A 27319-nucleotide genomic window follows, 5' to 3' on the forward strand; every position below is an offset into this window, starting at 1 on the left:
TTCTAAGCAAAACAACTAAAGCTCAGTAAGATTGAATTGTGAGCATCTGGGAAAAGCAAATTGCATTTTATTTTCTATGGCTCTACCTACCCATCATCCCTCTCCCTGTTGAAGAGAAGCATGTCCATGGCGCACTGCTGCAACCACCGTGCTTTAGTGTTTAATAAAGTTTGCAGGCAAGCTGAAAACCCAAATGATTTAGTCCAGTGCCGCAACTGGCCATTGTTTGCTGTATATTCTACTTATTTATATGTTTTTACTCCAACTAAAGCAGGCTGATTAGTCAGTTTGATGTTTTAATCACATCTTTTGTTTAAGAAGATTTCATTTTTGAAAAATCTGAATTTTTAAAAACAATCTAATTATTTGCTTGTGCATAGCTCAGAGTGACATCAGTTCATAACTTTTTTGTTCTTACTTAGAACTGATAACTAACTCACTGTATGATACCAATAGCTGCTAATATTTAGTATTTTATAGTTTGATGTTTGTTGTGAAACATTATTTTACCAGCATGTTTCACAGTTTAAATTCAGTTGCCCTTTAGATTAAGCCCATCTCACAGATTGGATGATTGAAATCAGAGCTATTTTAGAAAGCAATATATGACATTTCTCTTTTTTCTTATGAAACTTAAGTAAGAAAAACGTTGATTAATCAGATTTGGTAGTAAAAAAAAAATCTAAAATTATATATGCAAGCCATGACTCTGAGTCCTAATTCCAGCAAACAGGCGATAATAAGAGGTAATGACCCATCAGAGAAAGAATACGCTGAATGAGCAGTCCTTGTTTACACTGGACTACAGTTTCAGTTGTCCAATTATTGACAAGAAAATTGTATCAATGTTAACAGGCATAAGTATGATACCTCAGAAAGGACCGCAGCTTGCTCAGCGGCAGACTAATGAGGCAAATGTCCATTTGGTTAAAACTGTAGTGGTGGATCTTCAGGGAGAGGAAAAGTGCACTTCTTAGCAGATGACATAGATGCTTTGCACAAGTTCCATCCAGACATCTCAATCAATTATAACCACATTGCACTGATTTCACTCTTGTTGACTCATGGATCACCTCAGTTATAGTGTTGGGTAGCACACCACTGGGCTTTTAGGGGCCTTATGATGGATAACAGTACATGATCCATTTGAGTTCCCAATATAAATAAAGAAAAAAAAACTTATGAATTTTCATTTTTTTTAAAGACAACTAGTAAATCTTAGCATTAATAAAAACTGAAAAAAAACTTTGTAAAGCTTTGACTACTAATGCACCCCAGTGCTCGATGTAAAGTGCAATAATCTTTGCAAACCAAATAACCAATAAAGTGTCAGGTAAAGCTGAAAAAGAGCTGAAAACTCAATCACAGGAAGAGATGACATTAACCAATACACTTATGAGAGTGAACTTGATGAACAGACAAGATTACAGAAATGTTATTGAGTTTGAATTGGACCAGACTTTGCACTGCACTTGTGTGAAAATTACAACAGTGATACCTCGAACTGTGAGAAATGAGGTTGGAATCCAATTAAGTTCGAACTGCAGGGATGGACGCCTGAGGAAATCCGTGTAACCAGTTGTATATTTTTGCCCTAACTAGTAACAGCACTTAACTATAACATACCACAAGGCCTATGGTTGTTCTAGAGGAGGTGTACATTAAGTACAAGGTAGAAAACCTAAAATTGTGGAATAGGTGATTTATGTCCTGTGACAAAAACCCCCACATTTAATTAAGTTTCATGTGAGAAAATTGAAACAGTTGGTTAAATAGTGATACCGCTGCACTTGCAGGTTATATAAACGCTTTTGAATTTAAGTACACTTTCTTAATGTACAATATGCTAATATCTTTATGTTTTAGTTTAACACATGTAAAACAAGCTAATAATGATGATTATTCAAGTTGCCTTATTTTTGTTTTTAGAAGCTGGATTTTTGGAACAATAATTTCTGTTTATATAAAAAAAGAAGGCTTTCTGACGTCTTAGTTTCTACTCAGAATGTCAGAGGTTGCAGTGCAAACCTTAGTTCAGTATCCAGCATGGCTGCCACACAACAGGAAAGGTGGTTTAAGTCACAAATTTGAACTAAATTCAAGTTCTTCTGATTGTAAAACTTAAACAGAAGCTAACATTTTTGAAATATGTACTTGCAAACATGTTAATTCATTATATAAACACATAAAATGGAAAAAATATTATACTGGCCTAGATTGCTTAAGGTAGCTTGTACCATATTTGTCTGCAGAATCTACTAGTTGTCCAACATGCATCTAGAAAAAGATAAATGCATCAACTCCTTTTAAACATGTTACAAATGCATATGATTCAAATTTAGGACCTGGATAAGGTTGTGGAATTTTCAGCTGCGGTGTTTGACTTAAATAGTTTTGTATTTAGATTAACTTCACTTACTGTTAACACAAACATTGTGTAGACATAGGGCTGGATGATATAATAAAAAAGCATATCAATAAAAAACAATGCATGATCGATATTAATAATTATCTAAAAGATTTAAAACCATATTTTAAGTCCAGCTCTGGCCATTTTATGATATTTATTGCCAAATGAATTACTTTAAATAAAGAACAGAAAAACACAGAATTCCAAATACATCTTTATTTAACCAAGTTTTTTAACCATAACAGAATTGTTTTAAAGAAAAATAACTTAAGAGACCTGAGTTATGTTATTAAACATTTACTTCTCAGGTTCCATTCTCTGTCTTTGGGATAAGTTCCTCTGACTCACCTTGGTGCAACATTTTCATGTGCTCGGTGTTGTGGTTTGAAAGGGTGGCGGATTGTGACGGCGTCTCACACAATCGCAGCAATAGTGATGCACATGGTCTTGGCACCTGGTTGTACACCTTCACTTTTTTTATCTTTCCTTGAATGTCAAATGGCGCACTGCTTTCAAATTGATACATTTTAAAGAGGAAGGTGGTGGAATTTATATGATCTGGCTATGAGGGATCATAGCAATATCAAAGGACTTGTTAGCTAGCATAAACAATTTAAACGATTTAAAAAAATAATAATAATAATAATTGAACTTTTTATTGATCTCACATTGGAGAAAATTACCTCTGCATTTAACCCCTTGGGGAACAGTTAGCGGCCATTGTGCGGCACCCAAGGAGCAGTGTGGGTTTAAGGGTCTTGCTCAGAGACCCAGAGTGGAGGATGTGGGGATCAAAGCGGGTACTTGCAACCTTCTCAGAGCTCAAGCGCACTGCTCTAACCACTAGGCCAACACTTCCCATACAATCCTAAGACTACCAACACTAACCTTGTAGGATAAAATTTAAAGATTTAGGGGTCATGTGTGTGTCAATGGTTATGGACGCAATGTCCGTAACCAGTCATTTACCCTCAGCGTCAATATATGGTGAGAGGGGTTTGATCAGTGTCGGTATTTGACAAGTCTGGAGTAAGAACATGTTTTCACATACAGTTACACATTTCTAGAACCTTTAACCTGATTTAACTTTTTTTTTAAATGTAAACTATACGTGGTGGGCACAGTTTTGCTAATCCACTAACAGCTAACAAGTAGGGCTAACTTTACATCAAGCAGACTGGTCTTTTTGCTGAATTTAGAAACTGGGTTTAGACAAATTTAAGTCCTCAACAGGAAATAAACATGGTTAAGAGGTCTTCAAAGTGACCGAAAAGTACATCGCCACGAACCACCAGTTATTAGAAAATGAAACTTTCCTTTTTAATAAAAATTATAGTTAGAGTGGCTCAGGTTATCCTGAGCTCTATAGTTATAGTCTCTATATAGGGGACTGTTAGTCTAGTGGTTAAGAGAGCTGCGCTTGTACTCTGAGAAGGTTGCAAGTACCCGGTTCGATCCGAACAGCCTCGACTCTGGGTTCCTGACCAAGGCCCTTAACCACTGATTGCTTCCCGGGTGCCACAAAATAGCAGCCAACTCACACTGAGCCTGATTCTGCTGGAGGTTTCTTCCTGTTAAAAGGGATTTTTCCTCTCCACTGTTGCTACAAGAATGCTTGGTGTAGGAGATTGCCATTGAGTCAATGAGACGATACAATCAGCTGGTTTTCCTTAGAAAAGTCTGAATCAATTTGACTGTATGAGCTATATTGTATTGTATTCTCTCTGTAAAGTGCCTTGGGATGATGTGTTGTGAATTGGCGCTACATAAATGAACTGAATTGAATTGGAAGGACAGTGGTAGATCAGAGAAGCAGGCAGAGCGGGGGAGAGGTAGCAGCGGCGGCTGGCTGGTGTCTGTGCTGGAGGTAGGATGACAACAAAGTACTTCTAGGGCTAAATAATAATGTTCATCTTCCATAATCTCCCATTTTGATTGGAAAAAAGCGGGTCTCCGCTGCCTCCTTTAATCAAACAGTGGTCAATTCATGATAATTTCTCATCTCCTGATCTTTATACATGATAATAGAATGTCAACGTAACTGAGACAACAGTATTGAAGAATCAATAGATATGACACTGATCATTGATGGGTAGATACGGATTTTGGTGATCAGCTCCCAAAATCATGGTTGGTGCATCTCTATTTAGAAGGGTTAAGAGCTAAATCTTTTAAAAAGTGGTCAAAATCACAATTCTTTTGGGACACTTATCTTGGCCTCAAACTGATTGTCAATTTGTAAAATACCAAGAAGAAAGTTCATGTCATCGATTGACCAGGATCAAAAGCAGATATTCCCATTCCCTATTCAGAGCAAACACATTGTACCACATCGTTCCATTGACCTACTATATCATCAGCCATCATCCCCTCTCTAATAATTTTAAACACCTTAAGCTTTTCGTGTACAGAATCAAGGAACAGTGATATATATTTGTTTTTTCTCTTCTTCTACTCAAATGAATTGGCTGCTATTAAGTCACATTTCTGCTTTTGGCAGCTTGGCCCCAGCACGCAATCAAACTGCAGGAAAAATGATAACAAGGTGTGAATAAACAAAGCCAAAATCGACGGTTGTAACCATGCACAGGTCTACCTGTCTAGTCCGTTTACGGTGCAGAAGCAATTCAAACTAACAGGAATAGGTTGATAATACGAAAAAAAAGAGGGAAAATATTAAAGTGAAATATCAGTAATGTTACTTTTCCTAATTTTGCCAAATCATTATTCTTTAAGCAAGATGGCCATTTTTTCACGTCTGTCATGTTCTTTGATTTTATTATATAAAAAAATAAAAAGTAAAATAATATAAAATTTATAAAAAATTTCACCTTTAACTGTTGATATTTTTTATTAAAAATAAACTATTAAATGAAAACCACAATGTGCTGATACTGATAGCCCCTTGTGATCTGTTCTGCACAGACATTCCGAGGTCCTTGAAGAAGAACAAGTTGGGTCGTTGGTGTAGGATAGGGCTAAGAGAAAATCATTAGCAAGTTTAGGATTTAGTCTCAGTATGAATCAATTCATTCCAAATTGCCCTGGCCTGTGCATTTGTGAAGTGCCCCTGATATAATAACAGACTGGTAGACATGATCAAAAATCGTGTTAGGACGGTCTCAAATTTCCCCACTTGGAACACATGTTTAGAGGACCAAAAGCTAGAGAATGTGAGACGGCAAAAAAAAAAATAAAAATGAAGCTCTATATTAATTTGGTGCTTTCATGGATGATTTGCTATTAGGGGCAGCTGTCTTAAATGACTTAACCCAATACTGTTCTGATATCAGAGCCCAGCTAGAAAGGAATTAAGTTTTAATGCAATTATTGTATTTCCTTTGGTCGCCTGACTGCTTGATGTGTCCGACGGTGCTTTTTAATCTCCTTAAAAGAGCAAGTTTAAACGGCCTTCTAATTGTGACACCTTTCCTGCCTAAATGTTGACCTTTAGCAGGAAAAGGCAAGGCCTCACGGGAGCAGCTATGGGGAATTATTGACCCTGGAAGACATCAGAAAGTGAGGTGCTGACCTGACCATTTAGCTCACTGTTGTGCAGACACTAGAGGAGATGAACCACAGAAAGGGTCTTGTCTCATTCTTTGTCTATATTGGTTTACGTTAAGTTCTATCTTTTTAGAAATGTGAGAAACTTTCAAACTAAAACCATACATGTTAGAGGTTTGACGTTTAAGTATTATACTAACTAAAATCTAGTTAATCACTTCTAACTAGACTGAGTGTTCTCAAATTAAAGGTTAGATTCAACGTTTCAGCAGATAAAAGAAAGGGTCATGGAAAACATCATTGACATTTGCTATGCAAAGGTTTAAAAATAACACATACAGCTCTGTATCAGTGTCAGAGCCATGGGCAGGCCTGCAAACATGACATCAAAAGCACATTATGCAATTTGTAAAAGAGGTGGGGGTTTGTTGGACGGAAATCAAGTAGCTTTTTTTTTTTTTCTTTTCTAAAAAAGAAAAGACCACTACATTTCCAGACCAAAGTTTCCACTCAAACGCATTTTACTCTCAGGGTTTTGTAACTGCAAACATGGAAATGTTGAATAGGTTTGAGGGTGTAAAAAAAAAAAACAGAGGTTCAAGTAAGTTGTCCGACGAGGACACCGTTGAACCCTACAGAGGACGGATGAGAGTAGAGAAGAGGAACTGTTGTTCCAAAGGAAAAATTCTGTAACTCCAGCAACAATTATGATTTTGTTTTATGAGTATATGTCAGCTCATGTGACTGCGTCATTCTTCTATAATGCAATTGTTTAGTCAAAAACAGGTATAACTGTTTTATGTGAGATGCAAGGGTGTTAAGATCAACACAAGGGAACAAAGTGCTGTCTTTTCTTTCAAAGCAAACATGTGGCCTCCGGCCTGTGCAACACTAACTCGACAGAGATAAAGCCATAGCTGACTTCTTTTTTTATGTGTAACTGTCAGTGGCACTGCCAGGGGTTGCCCTTAGTAAACTATAGAGATAGATGACAGTTAAGATAACGACACACCCCTCAATGGTGGTCTGAAAACCCTAAGAGTCATTTTTTTCTGAAGATGAGCAACACCTCCGTTTCCTCTAGAAAAAACATTTTTTTTAAAACATGTTCCTTTTAATTCAGGTAAAAGGCCAAAACGGTGAGTCTGGAGCTGCTCTGAGAGATGAGGGTCATCAGAGATTAACCCGTGGCACTTTAGCGGCGGCGGCGGCGGGAGACGAGGAGGGGGGAGTCGCAGTAGAGCACAACAAACTACTTAGCTACCACAAAACATTCCTGCCCCTTCTCAGCTGCAATCCAGTAATGGATACTTCCTCAGCTCCTCAATTGGTCAAAATGTTTTCATACAATAATTTAATTCAGAAACACATTTACAAAGCAGGAGTAATCAATTTTAATTAGTTGATTTTTTTTCCATTCGCATAAAATTTAATGTACTGCCATCGATCTCCTTTGTTCTTTAATGCAGTGCCTCTTTCCTGTAATTCGACTCTTTTTTCTTTCTTTTTTTTTTCTCCTTTTTGTAGTTAGCGATGACATTCTGTGACAAGCAGCTCTGTATGCTTTTTAGTATCAGCCAGTAAGCAGATTAAACTAAAGAGACAGCTTGGTTAATACCAAAAACCTAAAGAGTGGGCTTATAATGTGGTTTGAAAATGCATGAGAATAAAAAAAAAATGGTTGAGAAATAAGAAACCAACATTTCGGAAAATGTTAAAAAAAAACAGTGAAACACGAAGGCCTTCATATAACAATCAATCATCAGCGATCATTGCTGCAGATTTTGAAACAGAAATGTCTTATCTGGGAGAACAAAAGCCGTACTGACGTTATGTCGATGATATCAACATATGCACCGCTGAGCCATGACCTCAAAAGTTTCCAATGCAAATCGTGATTTAGGTGCCACAAATGGTTATTAATTGACTAATTCATGAAAAGTGATACAAATGATTATTAGTTTCTCTGAAAATGTCAGAAATTACATAACAGCTGCATCTTAATAAATCAGAACAGAGTTAGAATTCATTTTAAACAGTACAGGGTGAGTGTGTGAGAAGTGCAAACAAAAACTTTCCAAGACCAAATTGACTTTAACTACATAGAGGTGTATCTCTGTAAACGTAACCTAAACATAACCCAGAGGTTATACAACTATTTCAAAAATTGACGACTTATATTATCAAATATATGTTAAATGTTGTGATTTATTTAAGGGAAGTACTTATGCTACATTTCAGGATTATGGCTTGAAGCAGATGAAAACAAAAAACTAAGCTTTTAACAGCATCAAATGTTGTACAAAGTATTGAAAGAAATTAACAACACAGCAATTTCATGTGGTGGTCAACACAGCCATGGGGACGACTGCTGAAAGGTTTCCAGCAGACAGCCATTGGTACTTGGTACCGGCTCGTCTTTTAGTATTCACAGAATTCCTAATGAGCCAAATCAAACAAAAAATTCAACTTAAGACTGTGGGTACCTCCAGCTCCTTGAAAAGTTTCTAATCTTGTCTTGAACAATTTTTATTCATAAACACAGGAGTTTAAACTGCATAACCATTGTTTTGAAAACACTGATGGTCTAATACATTTTCAATAAAGGTCATAATTCCTTTCAGCATACAAAGAACACAGGCTGCATCTGCATCGACTGAGTTAAAACTTTCAAGATAAACAGTGTTTTCTTAAAGCAGACCATGAGTTGTCCTTCATATCGTCGAGGCCCGCCGGCTTGTCACATTCTGTTAGCCCGATTGGGGCAAAATGCAAGCGGCACCAGCAGCAAACAACACAGAGTTTGTGTCCAAGCGACACGCCACAGAAGTTGTGTTGCGGTGTCAGGAGGAAGAGCTTCCTCTGTCACGGGCAACGTACAGTGACAAGCCTATCCTCCTCCGCTGATCCAAACCCCTCCTTGCGTTGAGGAGTTGCTCGGTAAGAAAGAGGAAGCCTTTATTCTCGACACAGTGAACCAAGTTTGAACCAAAACACCTTGATAAGAAAATGAGGCAACATAATGAGGGAAATGTCCATGCACCTAAGTATTCAAAACAAAAAGCAGTGGAAAGCAACATTTTTATGATGTTATTGCATTTTACACTCATAATACTATTCAACTGTCCTCACAAAGAGGCAGATTGTGATATTCTTGTGTCATTGTAATCATATGTCAACTCCTCTCCACTCACCAGGCTGAATACACTAATCATGTGTTTTGGATCAGCAATTTCATGGTCTTCAAAGGGGACAAGGAATTGGTGGCGTGACCCTGAACACAGGGCGAGACCTCTCTTTCCTCAGAAAGCAGGAGAGAGTGGGTGAATGGACTGCCTTAAAAGAGAGGCCTCTAGTCTAGCGCTAAGCCAGAGTAGATAAACATCGCCATCTACTGGGGAACTGCAGGATGAGGTAGCGCAAGGCAGAAGGGGGAGGAAAAGCGCTGGCAGTTTACCCTTGCGGCCTGTCTTTCACCGAGACCTGTCAGAAACATTTAGACACACTTGCCAAGACAATGGGCCACACATCTACAGTGGCAGACAAGTCAGGATGAAATCATCATCAAATGAGGAGGGAAACTTAAGGGCCTTTGTCTTTATTTTATTTTATTTTGAAAATGAGAAAATACAGTCTCTGAAAGAGATCACACTGTGTGTGTCAAAGAAAAATGTTGGCTAAATCTTATCTTCTGAAGGTGCCAAAGTGCATGCAACAGTATTGCTATAAGAGAGCAGGAAAAGAACACAAACAGAACAGTGCTGACAGCATTAAAAAAAACAGGGTCAGAGAACTAGCATTTGCCTTTCATCTCATTAAGCCCAATCAGGAAGAAAGAAAAGACAGCTCGTCAGATCCAATAAGAATTCATCATTTCAACCTTCCTTAACTGGTTTGGTTACACATAAGGATGTTGTGGTTTGAAAATGACAAAAGCATATTTATTTGCCTCACCCAAAAATCAACTGCCTTTTTAAAAAGCTAAGGGAACATTTTCAGGTTTAGCTGCATATTTGGCTGATGCTGGTTTATTCAATCTTAAGAAAATCAAACTTTTTTTTCTCTCTTTAGTTCAAGAGATGTCTTTGAAGATCAATTCTGTGGAGATGAACGGATAAAATTGCTGATTTACAGCCGGTAGATCAAGGTCATGAATCTCTTTGATCTGAAACTTCTTTGTGAAAAACAATCAGTTAGCCGTTTTCTGGGGCCATTTAAAACTAAACTAAACTGAACTGTATATTTTACTGAGTATCCTCTTTTTCATTCAAAATGCTAAATGGAGTTTCAAATTTAAACTTAACATTCTATGTGTATCTTACAATAATAGTAAAAAAGGTTTTACATTGACTAATAAAAGAGAAAATCTGAATTCTGTTCTTATATCATAGCTCATTATTGGTTTATATCTTGTCGATCATTCACAAAGACTTGAAATTGGCCCCAAAATGTCTAAACATGGTGGAGCACGAGCCTTTGCTTTATTTTGCATATTGCACTGTTTGTTTCCATCTTGGTTAAAATCCAATTTTGTTAAATGGAAAAGCTAAAAATACAGGAAGAACCAGAACTAAAGAAAACAAAAATTTGTGATTGACTGGTGCACCTTTTGTGATTACATGATGACTTGCGTCAAACTTTAGGCGTGGACACCGATCTAACAATGACGAAAAAACGTTCTTTTTTATCAGACTATTTTACTTCTTGGTATTATCAAGGAAAGGAGACGACCCGCAGCGAAGTACCGTAATGTCACATGCGGTGGCGTGTTACAGCAGAGGGGCTGAGTTGGCAAGCAGCTCAGCAGCAGACGCACACCTGTTCTGACATTTTCTGTCGACCTTGACACAGAAAACACATGACAATGCCACTCTCTGCACTTCAAAAGTACAGGCTCTTTCTTTTTTTTCCCTCCAAGTCCCTTTGCTTCCCCTTTTCTTATCCCCATGACATCTAAAACCACTTTCAATGTACTTTCAGAGCGATGACGTAGCAGAAGAACAGCCAGGAGAGACAGACAGGAGGACAGTTATGTAAAAAACATAAACCCTTATAAGGAAAGACATTCTGTTTATAGGAGACATACACGTATTGGATACTAGAGGACTCCTAACAACTGTCTGTGTAGGCTGACTCTTTACAAAGGACCTCAAGCCAATAATACCACACTTTAAATCCCAATGTACACAGTAAACACTACTTGGGGAGCTAAACTAAAAGAGGGGCTTATCTTCCACTCTATATTCTGTGGTTATTGTCTGCTAACCCTTCCTTTTGAAGTTTATGACTGAGCTACACTGCAGCCATCCATCTACTGCTTTAATCAAAGAGAAAGCAAAGCAGTGCTGCCAGGAGAGCTGCATACAGGAAAATAAATACAATCTTCCTGTTAATCACTACATTAACAAGAAGTCGACAGAGTCGACGCAGAAGCAGGGGAAGGCAGCCAGTCCAGGTGTTGGATAATTGTCGGTTAAGCCAGTGCCGACAGTGGCTTCTTTTAAGGGGGCCAGCTTCTGCTTCGCTAGTTCCTCACACTTAGGCGCCATCACAGGGATGGCTTTGGAAAAGGGTTCAAAGGCATTAGAAAATGTAGAGAAAATAAAAAGTCTTGGCAATGATCTCTGCAGGTTGACTACATTGAGACAATGATGCAGAGATGATCCAGTAAGCTGGAATAGTATTGTGACGAATGGAAATTTTAAGGAAATGTATGAAAAGGTAGAACAAAAATAAAGCTAGAAAACTAATCATGCAAAACAGTTATTACAGCTATAGTAATTTTATGCTTTTATGCACTTCTAAATGTCTATGGCACACATATTGGTGAGTGTTGGCCTAGGGGGGGTTGAACAGTTTGCATGTGCTCTGAGAAGGTTACAAGTACACGGTTTGATCCCCACAGCCTCCACTCTGGGTTCCTGAGCAAGACCCTTAACCCTATACTGCTCCCCGGGTGCCGCACAATGGCAGCCCACTGCTCACCAAGGGATGGGTTAAATGCAGAGATAAATTTCTCCAAAGGGAGAATGATATTTAAAATTCTTTCCCTGCAACCAACAAGTATGTTTTTGATTAGTTAAATAAAAAAATAATAATATGGAAAAGATACATTTTTTTAAATTAATTTTCTTTAAAGATTGCTACTAGTCAGAAAAAATACATATTGGTGAAAAAACAACAACTTTAAAATCTTTATAACCTATGGCTTTTAACAGAGATGCCAAGCATAGATTTATTACAAGATTGATGAGTGATTGTAGGCCACTGTCGTTCACAACCCGTCTGGAGTTGTAATGTCACGTGATTTGCAATACAGCAACAGGTGGAGGAGGGTCGGGGGTGTGTCCTGCTGTGCTCTTAACAGCCCAAAAAAATAGTAATCGCTCTGACACGTTCTCCGTCATTTCATTTAAATGCTTTTAAAGATAACGCTGGAGCAAACTGAACGGATATCTTCAAACCACAATTTTCAAAAACTTAGCTTAAGTTGATAATCGAGAGCAGCTTATCACTATGAGGTTTCCATCATTTTAAACCTTGAAACGCTGCTACTCCACTTCCTGATCACGCTGAGCTAGAATTATAAGAATTCAAAGAGTTCGGCAAGTGCTCTTTTGTTTTTAGTGGTTTTAAAGATGTGTGTCAGTTTTTGCTCCACATCCTCCTCAAATGAGCTAAGACACTTTCACGCCAACTCCTTTTTTTTCCAGATTCCCAAGATAAAGACCCAATCTCAGAGCGCCACACGCAGAGAAACACTGAAATCCTATTAGCATTTTGCTTTCATTACTTTTAATCAAACCCAAGAAACTGACACGTATTAATTAATATCCATTACCATTTTTTTTTTTTGGGTCCCTCTCCCTGAGAAGACATTCAAGGGAAAAGAAGCAATTAACTTTACAAAATAATCAAAAAAATTGTTACAGAAATCTGATAAATGTCATGTGAGGTCCCGTCTGAATGTACGAAGTGTAATACATTCTTGCTGTCATATTCCATTAAACTGCTATTACAGTCTTGATAGAACTATTAGTCACTACATTATTAATAACATTAATGTATTTACATTTTTGGTGTACAAGCCTGCTTTCATGCAATAATTTATGAATGCAACTTCAGATATGTTAGAACATTCTCCATCTGAGCTCTTTTGTGTTGGTTATTGATTGTGAAAACAGTCAAAACCCCAAATCTAATACCTCCCCACCTACCCCCACTGCCTTTAATGTATTGGACTGGGCTGTTTACATTAAAAGGACTGGGATAAAGTGCATTTACATCCGAAGGCAGAAGTTCATAATTTACAATTCCAACATTTATTAGAGGTGACAAACGAGCGTTTGGTCCACTCCTGCTTTTCCACAATGCAGCACTCATTCAATCCATATAAATTACAGCTGGGCTAGAGAGTGCAAGAGCAAATTATTTTATATGTATACATGTGTGACTCTAGAGGGGGTTACTAAGACAAACAGGGAATTACTTAATTAGGCCAACAGTGGTTAACAAAGAAAGAAATATGAGACTAAGTGTTGGGCCAATCAAGTTTTAGCATAAATATTTGGCCCTTAGTCAAAACTCCCCACATAAGTGTGGAAGCTCTAACCTGCTGTTATACTGTATATCACAATACTACCATTTCATACAGTAGGGATGGCTCATATAAGCATTAAAGCACCAGCTCCTTATCCTTAGCTTGCACTAATGTTATTCAATTAAAAGAAACTTGCCTAAAAGGCAGTATTATATTACATAATTAGGCAAGGCAGCATTTTCAGAAGTGTAGTTACAAATACGCTGAGGGGATCCTAGTATTTGAACAAATATCTGGCGCTGTAGGGGAGCTTGCAGACAAATTAACAGCTAATAACTTACTGGGAAGCCAGATAAAAAGAGAAAAAATGTTCCCCAAAGTGTCAATTACAAATTATTTTTTTTCCCTCTGATTTCTGCAATTGTGAGAGCGAGGGAGATGCCGAAAGGCAATTGGAATAGTGTAGGCTGCTGATTTTCTGTTTTATTGCATTTTATTTCTCTCTGCATTGATTAAGAAGCTGAACAATTTGGGAAGCATCAGTAAACGGCCTCTTTATGAGAGCGCAGGCTCGGCCTTAGAGAAGACCAATGGATGCAGAGACAGAGGAAATGAAGGGGGATTCAATCAAATACATGTTCATTAAAAAATCAGAGGGCATCTTTTGAAAAAAATAAATAAAAAATAAAATATGCTGACAAATCAGAGGGTCTCAGTACCTGAATTACCATAGTCATTTACTTATTAAAACCAGGATGCTTCCTGTCAATCAAGAGCCATCACATTCCCCATTTGCAGCGGAAAGCCGCCGTAATTGCTTCTCATACTAATCAACGCAACTTGTGTAATTATGCCTTGAAAGTGACATTGGAGGCTGAGAGCAATGTGAGCAGTCTTGACAGCAGAGACATCTCAGATTCGTCGGGAGATTTCCAGCCTGGCTGAGAGGAGACAAGCCGCTCTCAGACCAACTTACTCATTCGAGCAGTTTACAGCCATAAACACAAAGAAAAGACAATAAATCACTCTGGAGTAATTACAAAGCAGAATGGAGAGTATAAAGAAAGCTTAGCTCAATAAGACCACTTTCCCAAGTATATTGAGGCAAAATGGCTACACTGTAATTAAACTGGGGTCGTATTTCTATCATTTCTTAAGTAAACATATTGTGACAGTTCACTAAATTGTGGGAGAATAGGAAATTACAGCTCTGTTCCCGAGCCGTTTACATTAATATACACGCTGTGACAAAAACCCTGCAAATAAAGTCCTAAGTATTCATTAAAGTTTATTGAATTCAGCCTAATCACAGACTTTACATATGTCTCCAAAATGAACTTTGCTTAAAACTAACTCGAACATTCCTGTGAGCTCAGTGGGGCTACATCCAAACCATATTCCCAGGCTGCATCTGTCACTCGACACACCGCGGCCCGGCTCCGGGAGGTCAGAGCAAGGTCAAATTACTGCAACAAATCAAGAGCCCCGACCTACGACAGGAGACTATCTGTTTAAAAGATGTCATTTTATACGACACGAAAGCACAGTTTCAGCTTCCATTCAAACATGAACGCTTCGCCGACACATTTTCATTGAATAAAAATGCTATTATAAGAAGGGGGTTTGTGATGCAGATCGAGGCCAGCTGAACACACCAGAGACAGACTCAAGAATATATTTTTTTTAATGGGTTGGACTCATCTGTGCTCATCTTTTTCAAAGAGGTGGGTGGAACCATCCAAAAAAAAAAAAAAACATAAAAAAGAAGTCAGTAGATTATTCTGGCACACTATGAGTGGAATGAGTCTAATCGTCTCATCTGCAAACAAAAACGAAAATGAAAGATTTATGGCTCATGAAAAAAGTTCAAACAACAGAAATATAAAAAACCAAAATCCCTGTCTGCGTCATTCCACACGCATGAACCTCCAAACTCCAGCACATGCAGGAGACAAAGTGATAAAATGGCTTTCTGTGGCCAAATATGAGCAAAACAAGTACAGTTACTGACATAGAAAAGAAATGCTTTTACAGGAAAAGCCTGCATGATTCACCCCAAACCCCTGCGTTCAACTCTTAATGACTCAGAAAGTGTGACCTGCACTTAAACAAGAAGTCACAGCCAGGAGCTGTAAACTCACAGAACCCCCCCCCCTCCATCCAAAGCTCACAACGTCGGCAGGAGCTGGAAGATGTGCTCTGAGCATGCACAATAAATCTGACGTGAAATCATAATCATAAAAGCAATTAGCTGACCCTGCGCCACTCGTCCTTGGACATGACAGTGAGAATTCATACAGAGTCCTCTAAGGAGGTGGTGCGGAGAAGAGCAAAAAAAAAAAAAAAGTGCAACACAGCAACAATAAAACTGAGGGCCCTTCCTGAGCCATTAACCACAGAAACAAACAGCATTATGCACAATAAGTGCTTTGGAAAAGAGAATTTAGCTTTTATGCTATTTGAAAAGAAAAAAAACAAACTTCCACTGCTAAAACAGATGTGAACCGGTGATCCAGTGATTTCTGGGCAGTTCCATTCATCAGACTGCCCTCGTCAGGGCTGGTGGTGCACTTAGAATGGCGTTATATAAAAAAAAAAAAAAAAAGAAAGACGATACTTATCATGGGCTTTTTGCATTCTGCAACTTTTTTTAAACCAATCATTGATCAGGTAACCCTTTTGTGCACCCTCCTTAAGTAGAAGCGCTAAAATGTGTTAAATCTCTGGCTTTGCAACCTTGAATCCACAGTCACACACTTTCTCACCACAACTTTCCACTCAGTAATTACAGCGGGGGCCGAACAAGTGGCTGCCACCTAGTGACCGTCTTCCCCAATAATCATGAAATATCTCCATTGCTCGCGCCCCCACTCAGACCATAACTCTCCTTTACTGCAGACAGCTCCAATAAAGGATTACAATTACAATTAAAGTAATGAGCAAAGAGGAAAAAAAAAAAAGGGAAAAAATCTCTGAGAAGGTTCCCTTGGCTAACTGAATGGTAGCCCGGTTTCTTGACAGAATGGAGTTAACATACCGGACCTATTACAGCTTCTCATTTCGTATTCAGCCCCAATAATTAAATTGAAGCATGTTGAAACCTGCAGTTCTCAAAAATTAAAATGATGGCTTTAAAAATGATTCATGAGAAATAATTAGATATCTGATTTTGAAAGATATTAAGTTCTTGTTAGTTCTTTGGTTTATGGTGCCTAAAAAGTTAAAAGCTTTACTATAATCACTGCAATCTCAATTAAATTGTATTGTAATTCAAATTTCTGTGGCTTTACACTTTAAAAATAAATATATAATAAAAAAAACTTACATATAATATATATTGTTGCATATGCTGTACCTCACAAAACTATTCACACCCTATAAAACTTTCTACTTAAACATTTTGATAGACTAACAAGTAGTGTTTAATGGATTTTACTTTTTTTTTTAAATGCTTAAATAAAAAAATCTTAAAGATTTGCCATTTATATGCATTCAGCCCTATAAATCAAATCCAGTGCAATTAATTACTCTCAAAAGTCACCTAATTACAAATGTGTAATTTAACATACTCTGAGGCAACAAACAGCCTCACAAAGCCCAAGGAACACATCAAACGAGTCAGGGATAAAGGTAATAGTGCCATAAAGAAAGGGTAGGTTTAAAATATTAGCTTTGAACATCATCTCACACAGCACTGTTTGATCCTTCAGATGAACATGGAAATACTTTGACTCAACTGCAACCCTATGAAGGCAGGGCTGACGAGCTTAACTTGCAGGCTGGGACAACAGAGAAATGTTTGGAGCAGCAAAAAGACTGGGGATTCTGGAAGAGCAGCTGAGATCCAGAGAACATGTTCCCGGGACAACCACTGGCTCCAAAAGAAAGCTTCATAAAAAAAGTGGTGGAACACGAAGTAAGGGATGCATCAGTATGAAAAATCTGCCCTGATTTCATGATGGCTGTGCTGTTTTGAGGTGGACAGATGGATTGTAGATCTGTGCAGCGAACTCCTCCACCTGTGTCAGCCTGATCAACACGTCAGGGAAATTCCCCTTTCTCACTATCACCGTCATATGTTCAAGCAACGATCAAAGGAGCAAATCCAATTAAATGTCTGGTTTTAAATTGAAATTGAAAAAGGCTAAACAAGTTAAGCAGGAAACATATTTCTGCAAGGCGCTGTAAACATGTTTCAAGGATATAGCCACACTCAGTAAAGTCCCCAGTTTAACCTTTGACTTCCTGGTAACACCACTGTTTTACATTAGTCTTACACCCACATTGAAGTACAGAAAAAAAAAAAAAACTATTTTTATAGTCGATTTACGAGGCACATCTGTCAGCCAGATCCTCCTGGGATGCAGCAAACGAGTCGGCAATGAGGAGTGAAACGGTGAGGGGGAAAAGTCTGACAGAAAGATAAAGAGCTTACAGTAGCTTCAGCGCAGCCTTTACAGTTAGTTTTGCCTCGGCTGACCCACCAAAATTCTTACCTAGAAAACAATCATCAGTCCCCTCTTTACGCCGAAGCGGCTATGCTGTAGCAGAGGGGCTACGGAAATTTGAAGACTGCAGAGCCAAAACAGATCACTTCAAAGCGGGCTTATTTAACGCTTGCTAAATTTTTCATCACAGTCGCTTAATATCCTGGGGAAGCAGAGCTTTTGAAGTTGCTGAGAGACCGCGGATGTTCTCCTTACAATTCTTTTTCTCCTCCCTCTGCTGTACTAAAATCCCCAAACCTAAACACATAACACACACCCGGTTCACACTATCTATGCCAACCTTCACACACTGACTGACAGTGATGCACCTACTGCACACCTAAACCACACTCTTGCTCGCATACTTACAGACATAAAAACATTTAGTCATTTGAGGCCTGGGTTGAAGGCATAGACAGTAAATAACTGGTTTCACACCAGGAAGGATATCCTATAGACAAATTTGAATTACCCATTCGCTGCAAACCACCAATAAAAACAAATGCTCTACACTCTGTGATATCAGATTTTCAATGCAGAAAAACAAACATTTGTTTATATATTAATTATTTTATTCCAGGCAACAAATACTTTTTGTGTCTTTTAAGCTATATTTTAAGGTGGAGTTCAGGTTAGTTAAATTGATTGAATAAAATTGATAAAATAAAAAAGAAGCATAACATTTTTACTGTTTATGTTTTTCCTTTTCAAATTTTCCTCACAAAAAACGTCCAAATATGCAAAAACTAAAAACAGAAATTATGCAATGATAGCTGTAAATGTAGCCTTTTTTCATTCATATAACCACTGATATATAGTTGGACAAATCATGAAAGGGTTTGTGTCTTACAGTTATCTAGAGTATTGAGAAATACACAGTCTACTGGCATTTGTAAACATAAATGTTCTTAAACCTATTAACAAACTCAGCAAAAAAAACAAAAAAAAAAAACTTTGTGTTCAATCCAGAAAGCTCTAATATAAACTTTTTGAAGATTTTGGAAGGCTAATTCTGTTACTAGAGAATCAACAAACAGGAATAAAGACACATACAAATGTACAGTACGGAGTAAAGCAATGCGGTTACTGCAAATATGCTATTGTTGCTCTAACTGATTTTTGATTATTAACTTTATTGATTTCATTCATGGTGTTAAAATACATGCTGTTAGTATGTTAGCAATCAAACAATGAACCTAGCTGAGGTGTTTTAGAAACAGCTTGTTTAATGTACATCTGTGCTGATATGATAATTAGCAATGTGCTAATTACCTTACACTAAAAGCCTCTAAGGCAGATCACTTCTATTCATTTCCAGATGGGATGTAATTATTGACCAAGATATGGTTTAATAACCAATGATTGATTCTGATCAGGACAGTGATCCAGTGTTTCAGATTAGATCAGTACACCATGAGTCATTGCACTGAAATAACCTATTAGGATTAGCTGCAACCTTTGCTGCTGTAAGCTTTCAAGCTTAATACAAACATCCGTTTGGTTTTTGCTCTAAAACCTGATGCAAAACAAGCAGGTGGTTTGCAGGAGTATAAAACCACCATCTAAATTTAGTAATGTGGTGCAATGTTTACGTGTCAGTTGGTAACCCTACCTGGTGCTGTTAATTATTTCTTAAAATCGTAGGGAAGTCATATTCAAATTTTAAATCATTCTGGCTCTGTATATAAATGTACTCTTTATCAGACCATATTGTCCCAGAAGTTAGAACATTTCTATTTAAAAAACATCCCGTCTTAAAATCTATGGGGGTTTTTTCATTATTTTATGCAGGCCAGTTAGTTATACGTCAGCCTGTACAACTAAATTCGGCCAATCATATATCAAAGGTTATTTGTCAATCAAATTTTTCCGGTGATAGCACCTTGATTCATATATCGCAGCTAATATACGCAACGATTGAAATGAGAAATAAGAATCATTTAATTTACCATTAAATTACGTCCCAGTGTTCGTAGGGATGGACATCTGTGTCTTCGGCAGGCTTAGAGCTAACAGAACTGGCAGCGCTGCGAGGCAAGGGCCCAAACATGTACGGCAGCCTTCTACACCAAACCAAGCTTCTGCTGCCCTGGCGTTCTCTTCCACAACTACTTCGTCCCTGCTTTCCTCCTCTAAATAAAAAATGTATGATGGAGGAGACTCATCCACAACCTCCGACACAAAACTCTCCTCCTCTTGCATGTTTCCACTGTCCATAGCGTTCCTTGACAGTGTCGTTGCTAAGTGCTACTTGGTTCCAATGCAATTTCCAAATGGGAACCTATTAGCACGAAGTTTCTAGCTGGTTAGCAAGATGCTTTCGACAAACCGCCCACAACCAAAATGCTTGCAGACCTTCTGCCACAATAATAAAGCCCCGTTGATAATCGACTAATCACATTCACTTTATACACTTGTGTAAAGTCGGGCACCTTCGGGAGAATTCGTAAATGAAAGAGTTGGAACAGCAACTTCCCTACGACTTTAAGGCCCCCATTTCAAAAGATGCACCCATATTTGCATATGCAAATTAAAACTAGTGAATTCGATCAAAATTACCAAAACTGGTCAAATTTGTCCGAAAAACATAAAAACATGGATGGATTGGAATGAAAAATATTGCTAAGGAATGAATTTACTACTGAAAAAAGAAATTAACCTATTGTATTATGTTATAACTAAAAGACACTTGCGAAAGTAAAACATTCCTGCTTTTAATTCTGGGGTCAGTGTTAGAATCTGGGCTTCTGAAATAGGTTAGATCCCTCTGCAGAAGTATCATAAACTCAAGAAAAAGAATAACTAAATCACAAGGTTTCGGTGTACTTTGCTTTTAGAAAAATTGACAGTAAAATGATATATATAATAATTTTGGTCTGTTGACATTCATAAAGTGGACAGGTTACAAACGTTCATCAAACCACAAACCTCTTAGTGAACATCTGCTAGTAAATACAGGGGAGTCACATGTCTTGAGTGGGGAATGACTGTAATACAGCAAATTACCTTTAAGAAGCATGAAGGAGTTTTCTAATAATACTGCCACCTGTAACCAAAACACAGAACTGCAGCACTCTTCTGCCCGTTCTCGTAGCTCACACTCATACTTGACAAGTTATTTTTTCAACCTTACCCGAAGTTGCTATTGGTGTCTGAGTTGAGCTGGATGCCGGTCGCCTCTGAATATCTATCTTTAATATAATGTTTTGATAAATCTGCTAGATTGGACCCATTTGACACGGAGGGCGGGGGAACTTCCAATCCGAACCGAAGTAAATTCAGGAAAGCATCAACGGTGAACTACAATTTTTTTTGTAAAAACTTACAAAATGTCTCTTTTAGGTTTATCTTAAAATGGCCAATATTTTCTTTTCTTTTTTTTGTTTTTTTTTGTTTTGCAAGATAGAGATTTGGGGGGATATATCATTAACTACTAAAGCCATAAAAGAAAAAAAAAAACAGTTCTTTGTTTTTCATGTTTTACTGTAACAAGTGGCCCATAAATGTAGAAGTACTTGACACTACTGGAAGGAGGTGAGATCTGAAGAGGGTGGAGACTAAAGGAGCAAAAAGCCAGGTTGTAATAGCAGTGACTGAGATCCCAGTCCACTGAGGTGGGCGTGTCTCTCAGACTGCTGCTGCAGGTCCAGAAGTGGCCCTTTGGGTTGTGGGGTGGCAAAGACTGTGGCACTGCTGCCCCCTCAGGGGCTTGGCCCTTCTGCCACCAAGGAGAGTCCGTGCAGTGTGCCACGGCCTCCTGATTTGGGTGAGGTGAGTCAAAACCTGTTAACATGACTGGTGTCCCCAGTTTGACACACTGTGCCGTCCGACGTGGCCATGTGCACATGAATGTTATACAAGCGTGTATGTGAGTGAGTGTGTGTGTATTTGCCTGTTCTCTTGTCCTCCTGTCCCTCCCAACCCTGCCAGCACTCCCTTTCCTCTCATCCAGATAAAATCCTTTCAGACACAAATTTCAATTATTCACCTCATCCAAATAATGCCATGTGACAAGAATTATCCCTACTGTAATAATCCACTTAACTGGGAAAGAGCAGCTCATCAAAAAGAGAAAAGAGAAAAGGGGGCTGGAAGTGAGGAGGGCGGTGGAGGGACTTGTCAGCCGGTCTCGAATCAGGACCTTCACAACAAGAATTTCTTCCCTTTTTTTTTGAGGAGGCAGCCTTCAAGTGCGCCGGGATGATGAAATTGAAGTAAATTGAAAGAAAGCCTGGGAGAATGCTCCCACAATCAATAAACGCAGGATTAAATTAGCCTTGGCATGAAGGGATGATGGGGGAAGATGAAGAGTGAATGGTGGTGAATGACATTGAGACATGCTGGCTGAACAATACAACCTGGGTGTTGTGCCCATACAAGGACAATGAGTGTACCTGGGACGTATTCCATCACATTTAGGAGCAAGAACATGGCTAATAAACACTTCTCTGAAATCATTATCAGAGGACTACTGATTGTTTATCGTTCAAAGAAGTCAAGGCTAGTACTCCAACCTGAACTACTTATTTGAACATGCATGAAGGACTCTGGCATCTTTCTATGAACTGTTTTCTAACAACGCTAATATTTTAAGAAAGCAAATCAAATCTGTTTTTGTTTTAAATCAAAGACATAATATTATTAAAGTTACAAACACTGGAAAATGTATCAGTTTCTTCTTTTTTTTCCTTCCCATTTACAAGGAGGAGAATAAAAAAAGACGGTTATCTCCCATTATATCTAAGGGAAACAACTGTGATCCAAAACCGACTGTGGACTGGACTGCTTTTAAAATATCGGAGCAATAATTTCTGAGCATAACAAATGTTGAAGCAATTTGATTTAGGTACCTGTCTGACTTACACTTCCATTAATTCCGAGGTTTTAATCAAGTATTTAAAGTCATGAAGTTCTGACTCCTTACCAGTGCTTCTCTGGGCCGAGCTCCCCCATCATCTCCTGGAGGAAGAACAGACTGCAAAAGAGAAACAATAAACAGTGTTACGCTGCCATCTGCTGGACAACACGAGAAGCAATGACGGTTTAACTTGGAACAAGATGCTCATATTTAGGTAGAATTTGTTACATTTGCAATAAATAAACAGGGTATTTTATATGAAGTAAAAAAGTCCATACAAATGGGGAAATTCTACCTAAATTTTATTAATTTAACCCAAAAACTTACAATGGAAAAAGTAAATGTCTGAACATAAATACCTACTTATTAAATAATAGAGAAAATACACACATTATAATTGCTACACCCCCTATACCACTTTCAGTTTAATTTTCAAATAATTTGAACTATTTATGTATATGTATATGTATATATACACACATTATTTTAGGGCTGCAATTGATGATTATCTTGCTTATTGATTAATCTGTTGATTCTTTTTTAGATTAATAATCTGTACAGTACTGGATCTCAAAAAACAGAGTACCTCCCTGAAATGTATATTTAGTTAAATGTTTTAATGTGACATCAGTGAAGACATGACTCTTTAACACAGTTTAGTCAGTGAACAGCTTGTATAACAACGTAAATGTGCAGTCCCTGAAAAGTGACTCATCAGAACATCAATTAATGTCTAAACCACAACAGCAAAACTGAGTAGACCTCTTAGTAAAAAAATGGTTCAAATTCTGCATTAATCATCGATATTTTCTGTGCTGCAAATATTTCCCAGCACAGGAAATTCAATAGGAAACCAAGAACATCTGCCTGTCATCTGAGGCTCTTGCTTGGCTAAAGGTATAGTGGAAGATGAAAACACCAGCCCCCTCCAATAAAAAAAAATAAATGCACATGCACAACCCTGTACCTGCTCCTGAGCGCCTATTAAACATATGCAAGAGCATGCATGAGCCCATTTCTCCTCGTGCACGCTCTGTTTAAAACTTACAGTTTGCATCGCTCATACAAGGTTACTTTCCAAAAGATTTGCAATTTTTCCACTATGTCAGACTCACCACCAGTAGGTGAAAATGGAGACAAGCACGTAGGACGGCCTTACACAAATATATCACCAGAATGATTGACAGTTGGGAGGACCACCTATTTTGATGATCCACCTGAATAAAAAAGACCTTGACTATATCTTTAAGTCTTCACTAACCATCAAAAGCTTGATTGATACTCGCCCTCGCTTTGCACCTTTTTGAAGATGCCATTTCTGAGACCTATCATGGAGCTACTAGGATGTCCAAATCCCTGAGCTCCGTCTAACCTCACTTCAACCTACTATTCCTATTGGAGCAGAAAAACTTGGTGTCGATTTCGGCATCATAATCAGAAGTAAATATAAAATATATTTATTTATATGCAATATATTTTTTTCTGTCATAAAAATGTATGTATTTATTCTGCGCCACTCAATGTGTTCTTTAGATCTGGGGTCTTCAACGTTTTCCAGGCCAAGGATCCCCAAGCTGAAGGTGAGATGGAGCAGGGACCCTCTAATTATATATATTGTATGAAACTGGTCCTATAGTCACTCTGCTACAGATGCTGTCCTGTAACGAAAGTAATTTCTCCCTGGGATTATTAAAGTATTTCTGATTCTGATTCCTGGTTGATGGGACAGGTGTTGTGAATGAAACGGTGCCCAGCTTGAAAGAGATCCTGTGTGTCGCTAATGTGTGCATTGATGACAGGAAGACATCTTCTGCCTCCATTTATCTGTTCACTACAGTGTGTTGAATTCATCTTAATGCGTATTTAAAGACATTACAATAAATTGAAAAAATTGCAGGGGAGAATATATATATATATTTTTTAAGACACAAAACACTTTCACTAGTGTTGCCAGCCATTTAGACATAACCCTTACAATGTTCTTTAAACAGTACCAAAGTGTCATATCTTGAGTGTCCTTCCTTGTAAAGACTTAATACAGTATTCACAAATACTTAGAAGCTGTAATAACTTTTTAGAGAAAATGTACCTACAGTATTGATCAGGTAAACTTAGCTGCAAAGAGATAAATAGACAACCCTGAAATGTTTAAGCCCCCCTTTTCTATAATTGCAACAAATTCCTCAAAAAACAACAGACATCCTCCTGGTTCCTTTTGAATGACCTTAACATATCATCACAACCCGTGACACAAATAAGCATGACTACATGTCAAAGCAAACAACTTGGCAAAGTGTGCGTGTTATAAATGACAGAGCAGGTAAAATAAACAAGCATTTAATCTGTGAAACAATGTGGATAATCCTTGGACTCATATATCCACTTCCTAAACAGCAGTTTGTATGAGAGGAAACTTTTAATCCGTCCCTCAGTTAGCATGCTACCTAGCAAGCATGCTAACATCCGTAAGCTGAACAGTTATTGAAGTAGCCACTTGTAGGGTTTATGGGTAAGAGCAACATATTAGCAGTACATTCGAGAAGCTCCTATGATAATTATGAAAAATAAAAGAGGTACATGCTGGGTGAGAGACAAAAAAAGACCTGTGTTGGTGGATCAGGTTGTTCGGTGGATGCCATCTTGCTAGCCCCAACCGACAGATCGATGAATCCCGCTCTATTGCTTTTCCTGGAACAGGCTCTACTATTGTGCACACAAATCCCTTTGGTTTAGTTTACTCAGGTTTACCAAAATTAGGATTTATTTCAAAAGTGGCTTAATTGCTGACTATCTGGCAAACTAACAGCAATGCTGTACTTAAAGTACTTTGTTTTCTTCAAGAAGTTACTCAAATAGTTAGTCCTTATTCAATTAAATAACTCATGCTGCTGTCAGTAATTTGCACATCTGTGAAATTGCTGCTATTTTCAAATATCCATTACTATGAAAATGTTAATAGCAGAATATTGGTTGTTTATCATCCAGGTGCACAGTATTGATATTGTTAAAACACTCTACAGTACAGTATTCAGTTTGTTTTCTAAAGTCCACATTGTTTGAAAATTTTTTCTATCATAATTTTGCTGCTGTAACACCTGAATTTCCTCATTGTGGGACGATAAATTGATTTCTGTTCTATAAATAAATGTAACTGACTACCCATCTCTGGAATTATAATTCAATTGTATAGAGAAAGGCCTGCCAGCGACTGTGGGAAATGCTGTGCAAAGCAGGCAGGTAAAGGGAGGACTGAGTAAGGTGATTAATGAGGCTTTTTAAGCAGGGTGGGGTTAGAACAATATTATGGGCTTTGATGAACTCATAGCTGTGCTAATATAGTTTTGCACTTCAGAACAAGCACTATCGTGGTCGTTTTGACATAACATGCATATGGTTACACCCATTTCTTTTACATTTTCTAGTTTTGTGTTTGTCGTATTTTTTTTCTTCAAAAAAAAACAACAAACAAATGTCATGGCAAGGAAAGCCAAGTATTTCAGTGGCAATAGTGCTACACAAGAGAAAAGAAAAAAAAAAAAACAAATGAAACAGAATATTGCATTCCAAAAACACCCTCACTTCCTATAAAGACACAATAAAGACTTCAAGGAAAATGTATACCAGAATGCAAGTGGGATAAAAATGGAAAAAGTTCAAGTTAAAGGTTAAATGAAAATATATGTATTTTAGATGAATAATTGATAAATTGTTGGAGAAATATCTTCTTTTTAATATTGTGTTGCATTTAATGGCACACAAGTTCATATTAATAGTTACTGTTTAAAGCAATTGCATATTATTAAGGATTGGTAAATAAATCATTTAAGAAAAAAAAAACATAGTCAAGCCTAGTTATATATATATATATATATATATATATATATACAAGTATTATTATTTATTTATTTATTTAGAAACATTTATTTGCGCCGGCTACGGTCTGCTCTTCTGGCAGTTGGGCGCCGGGCGGCTTTTCTGCTCTTGGGTCAGTTCTGTGCACAGTGTGTTGCGTTGCGCGCTGTTGGCGTCTGTGTTGGTGGGGCGGGGCCGCGCTTTTGGCCTGGGGGGCGTTTTGGGGGGGTTCCGCGGCGCTCATGGCCGGTTCGCGGCGGATGCGCGTGGGCCCCGGCGGTGGACGCGGTTGCCTGTGTGTTTTTCGGGGGTAGTGCGGTCGCGTTGGGTGTTGCGGCCGGTCGCCGGGGCTTGGTGCCGGGGGGCGGGGCGTGTTTCGGCGCTCTGTGGGGCCGGGGCGTTTCGGTCGGTGCTGTGGGGGGGCCGGTGTTCTTTGCCCGGCCCTACTTCAGCGTGGCCGGCTGCCGGCGGAGCCCGCGGACTCGCCTCCGTGGCTCCCTGGGGCGCCGGCATGGCGGTGGCTGGGGGGCTTCTTGGGGGCTGTCTCTCCTCCTCCCTTGGTGGGGTTCCAATTTCCGGGGCTGGCCCCTCCTTGGTGCCTTCGCTCTTGGGGTCCCTTTGGGCACCTGGGGCTTTGGGTCTCCCGGCGCTGGACTCAGTGCTCT

At 38.4% G+C, this 27319-nt stretch overlaps 1 protein-coding gene across 1 annotated transcript in view; it reads right to left on the reverse strand.

The window, feature by feature from the left end:
* The window catches only part of pex14 (peroxisomal biogenesis factor 14), a 73510-nt gene extending 48015 nt beyond the window's left edge, over positions 1–25495 (reverse strand). Inside the window, exons 1-2 of the mRNA XM_015378162.1 lie at positions 25406–25495; positions 22869–22919 (exon numbers count right to left, since the gene is read on the reverse strand). Coding sequence (XP_015233648.1) covers positions 22869–22919; positions 25406–25441 — 87 coding nt within the window. The 5' untranslated portion in view covers positions 25442–25495. The remainder of the gene's footprint in view (positions 1–22868; positions 22920–25405) is intronic.
* Between the last annotated feature and the right edge of the window lie 1824 nt (positions 25496–27319).

Source organism: Cyprinodon variegatus, unplaced genomic scaffold, assembly GCF_000732505.1.
Source record: "Cyprinodon variegatus isolate N-32 unplaced genomic scaffold, C_variegatus-1.0 Scaffold165, whole genome shotgun sequence".
Classification (NCBI taxonomy): domain Eukaryota; kingdom Metazoa; phylum Chordata; class Actinopteri; order Cyprinodontiformes; family Cyprinodontidae; genus Cyprinodon; species Cyprinodon variegatus.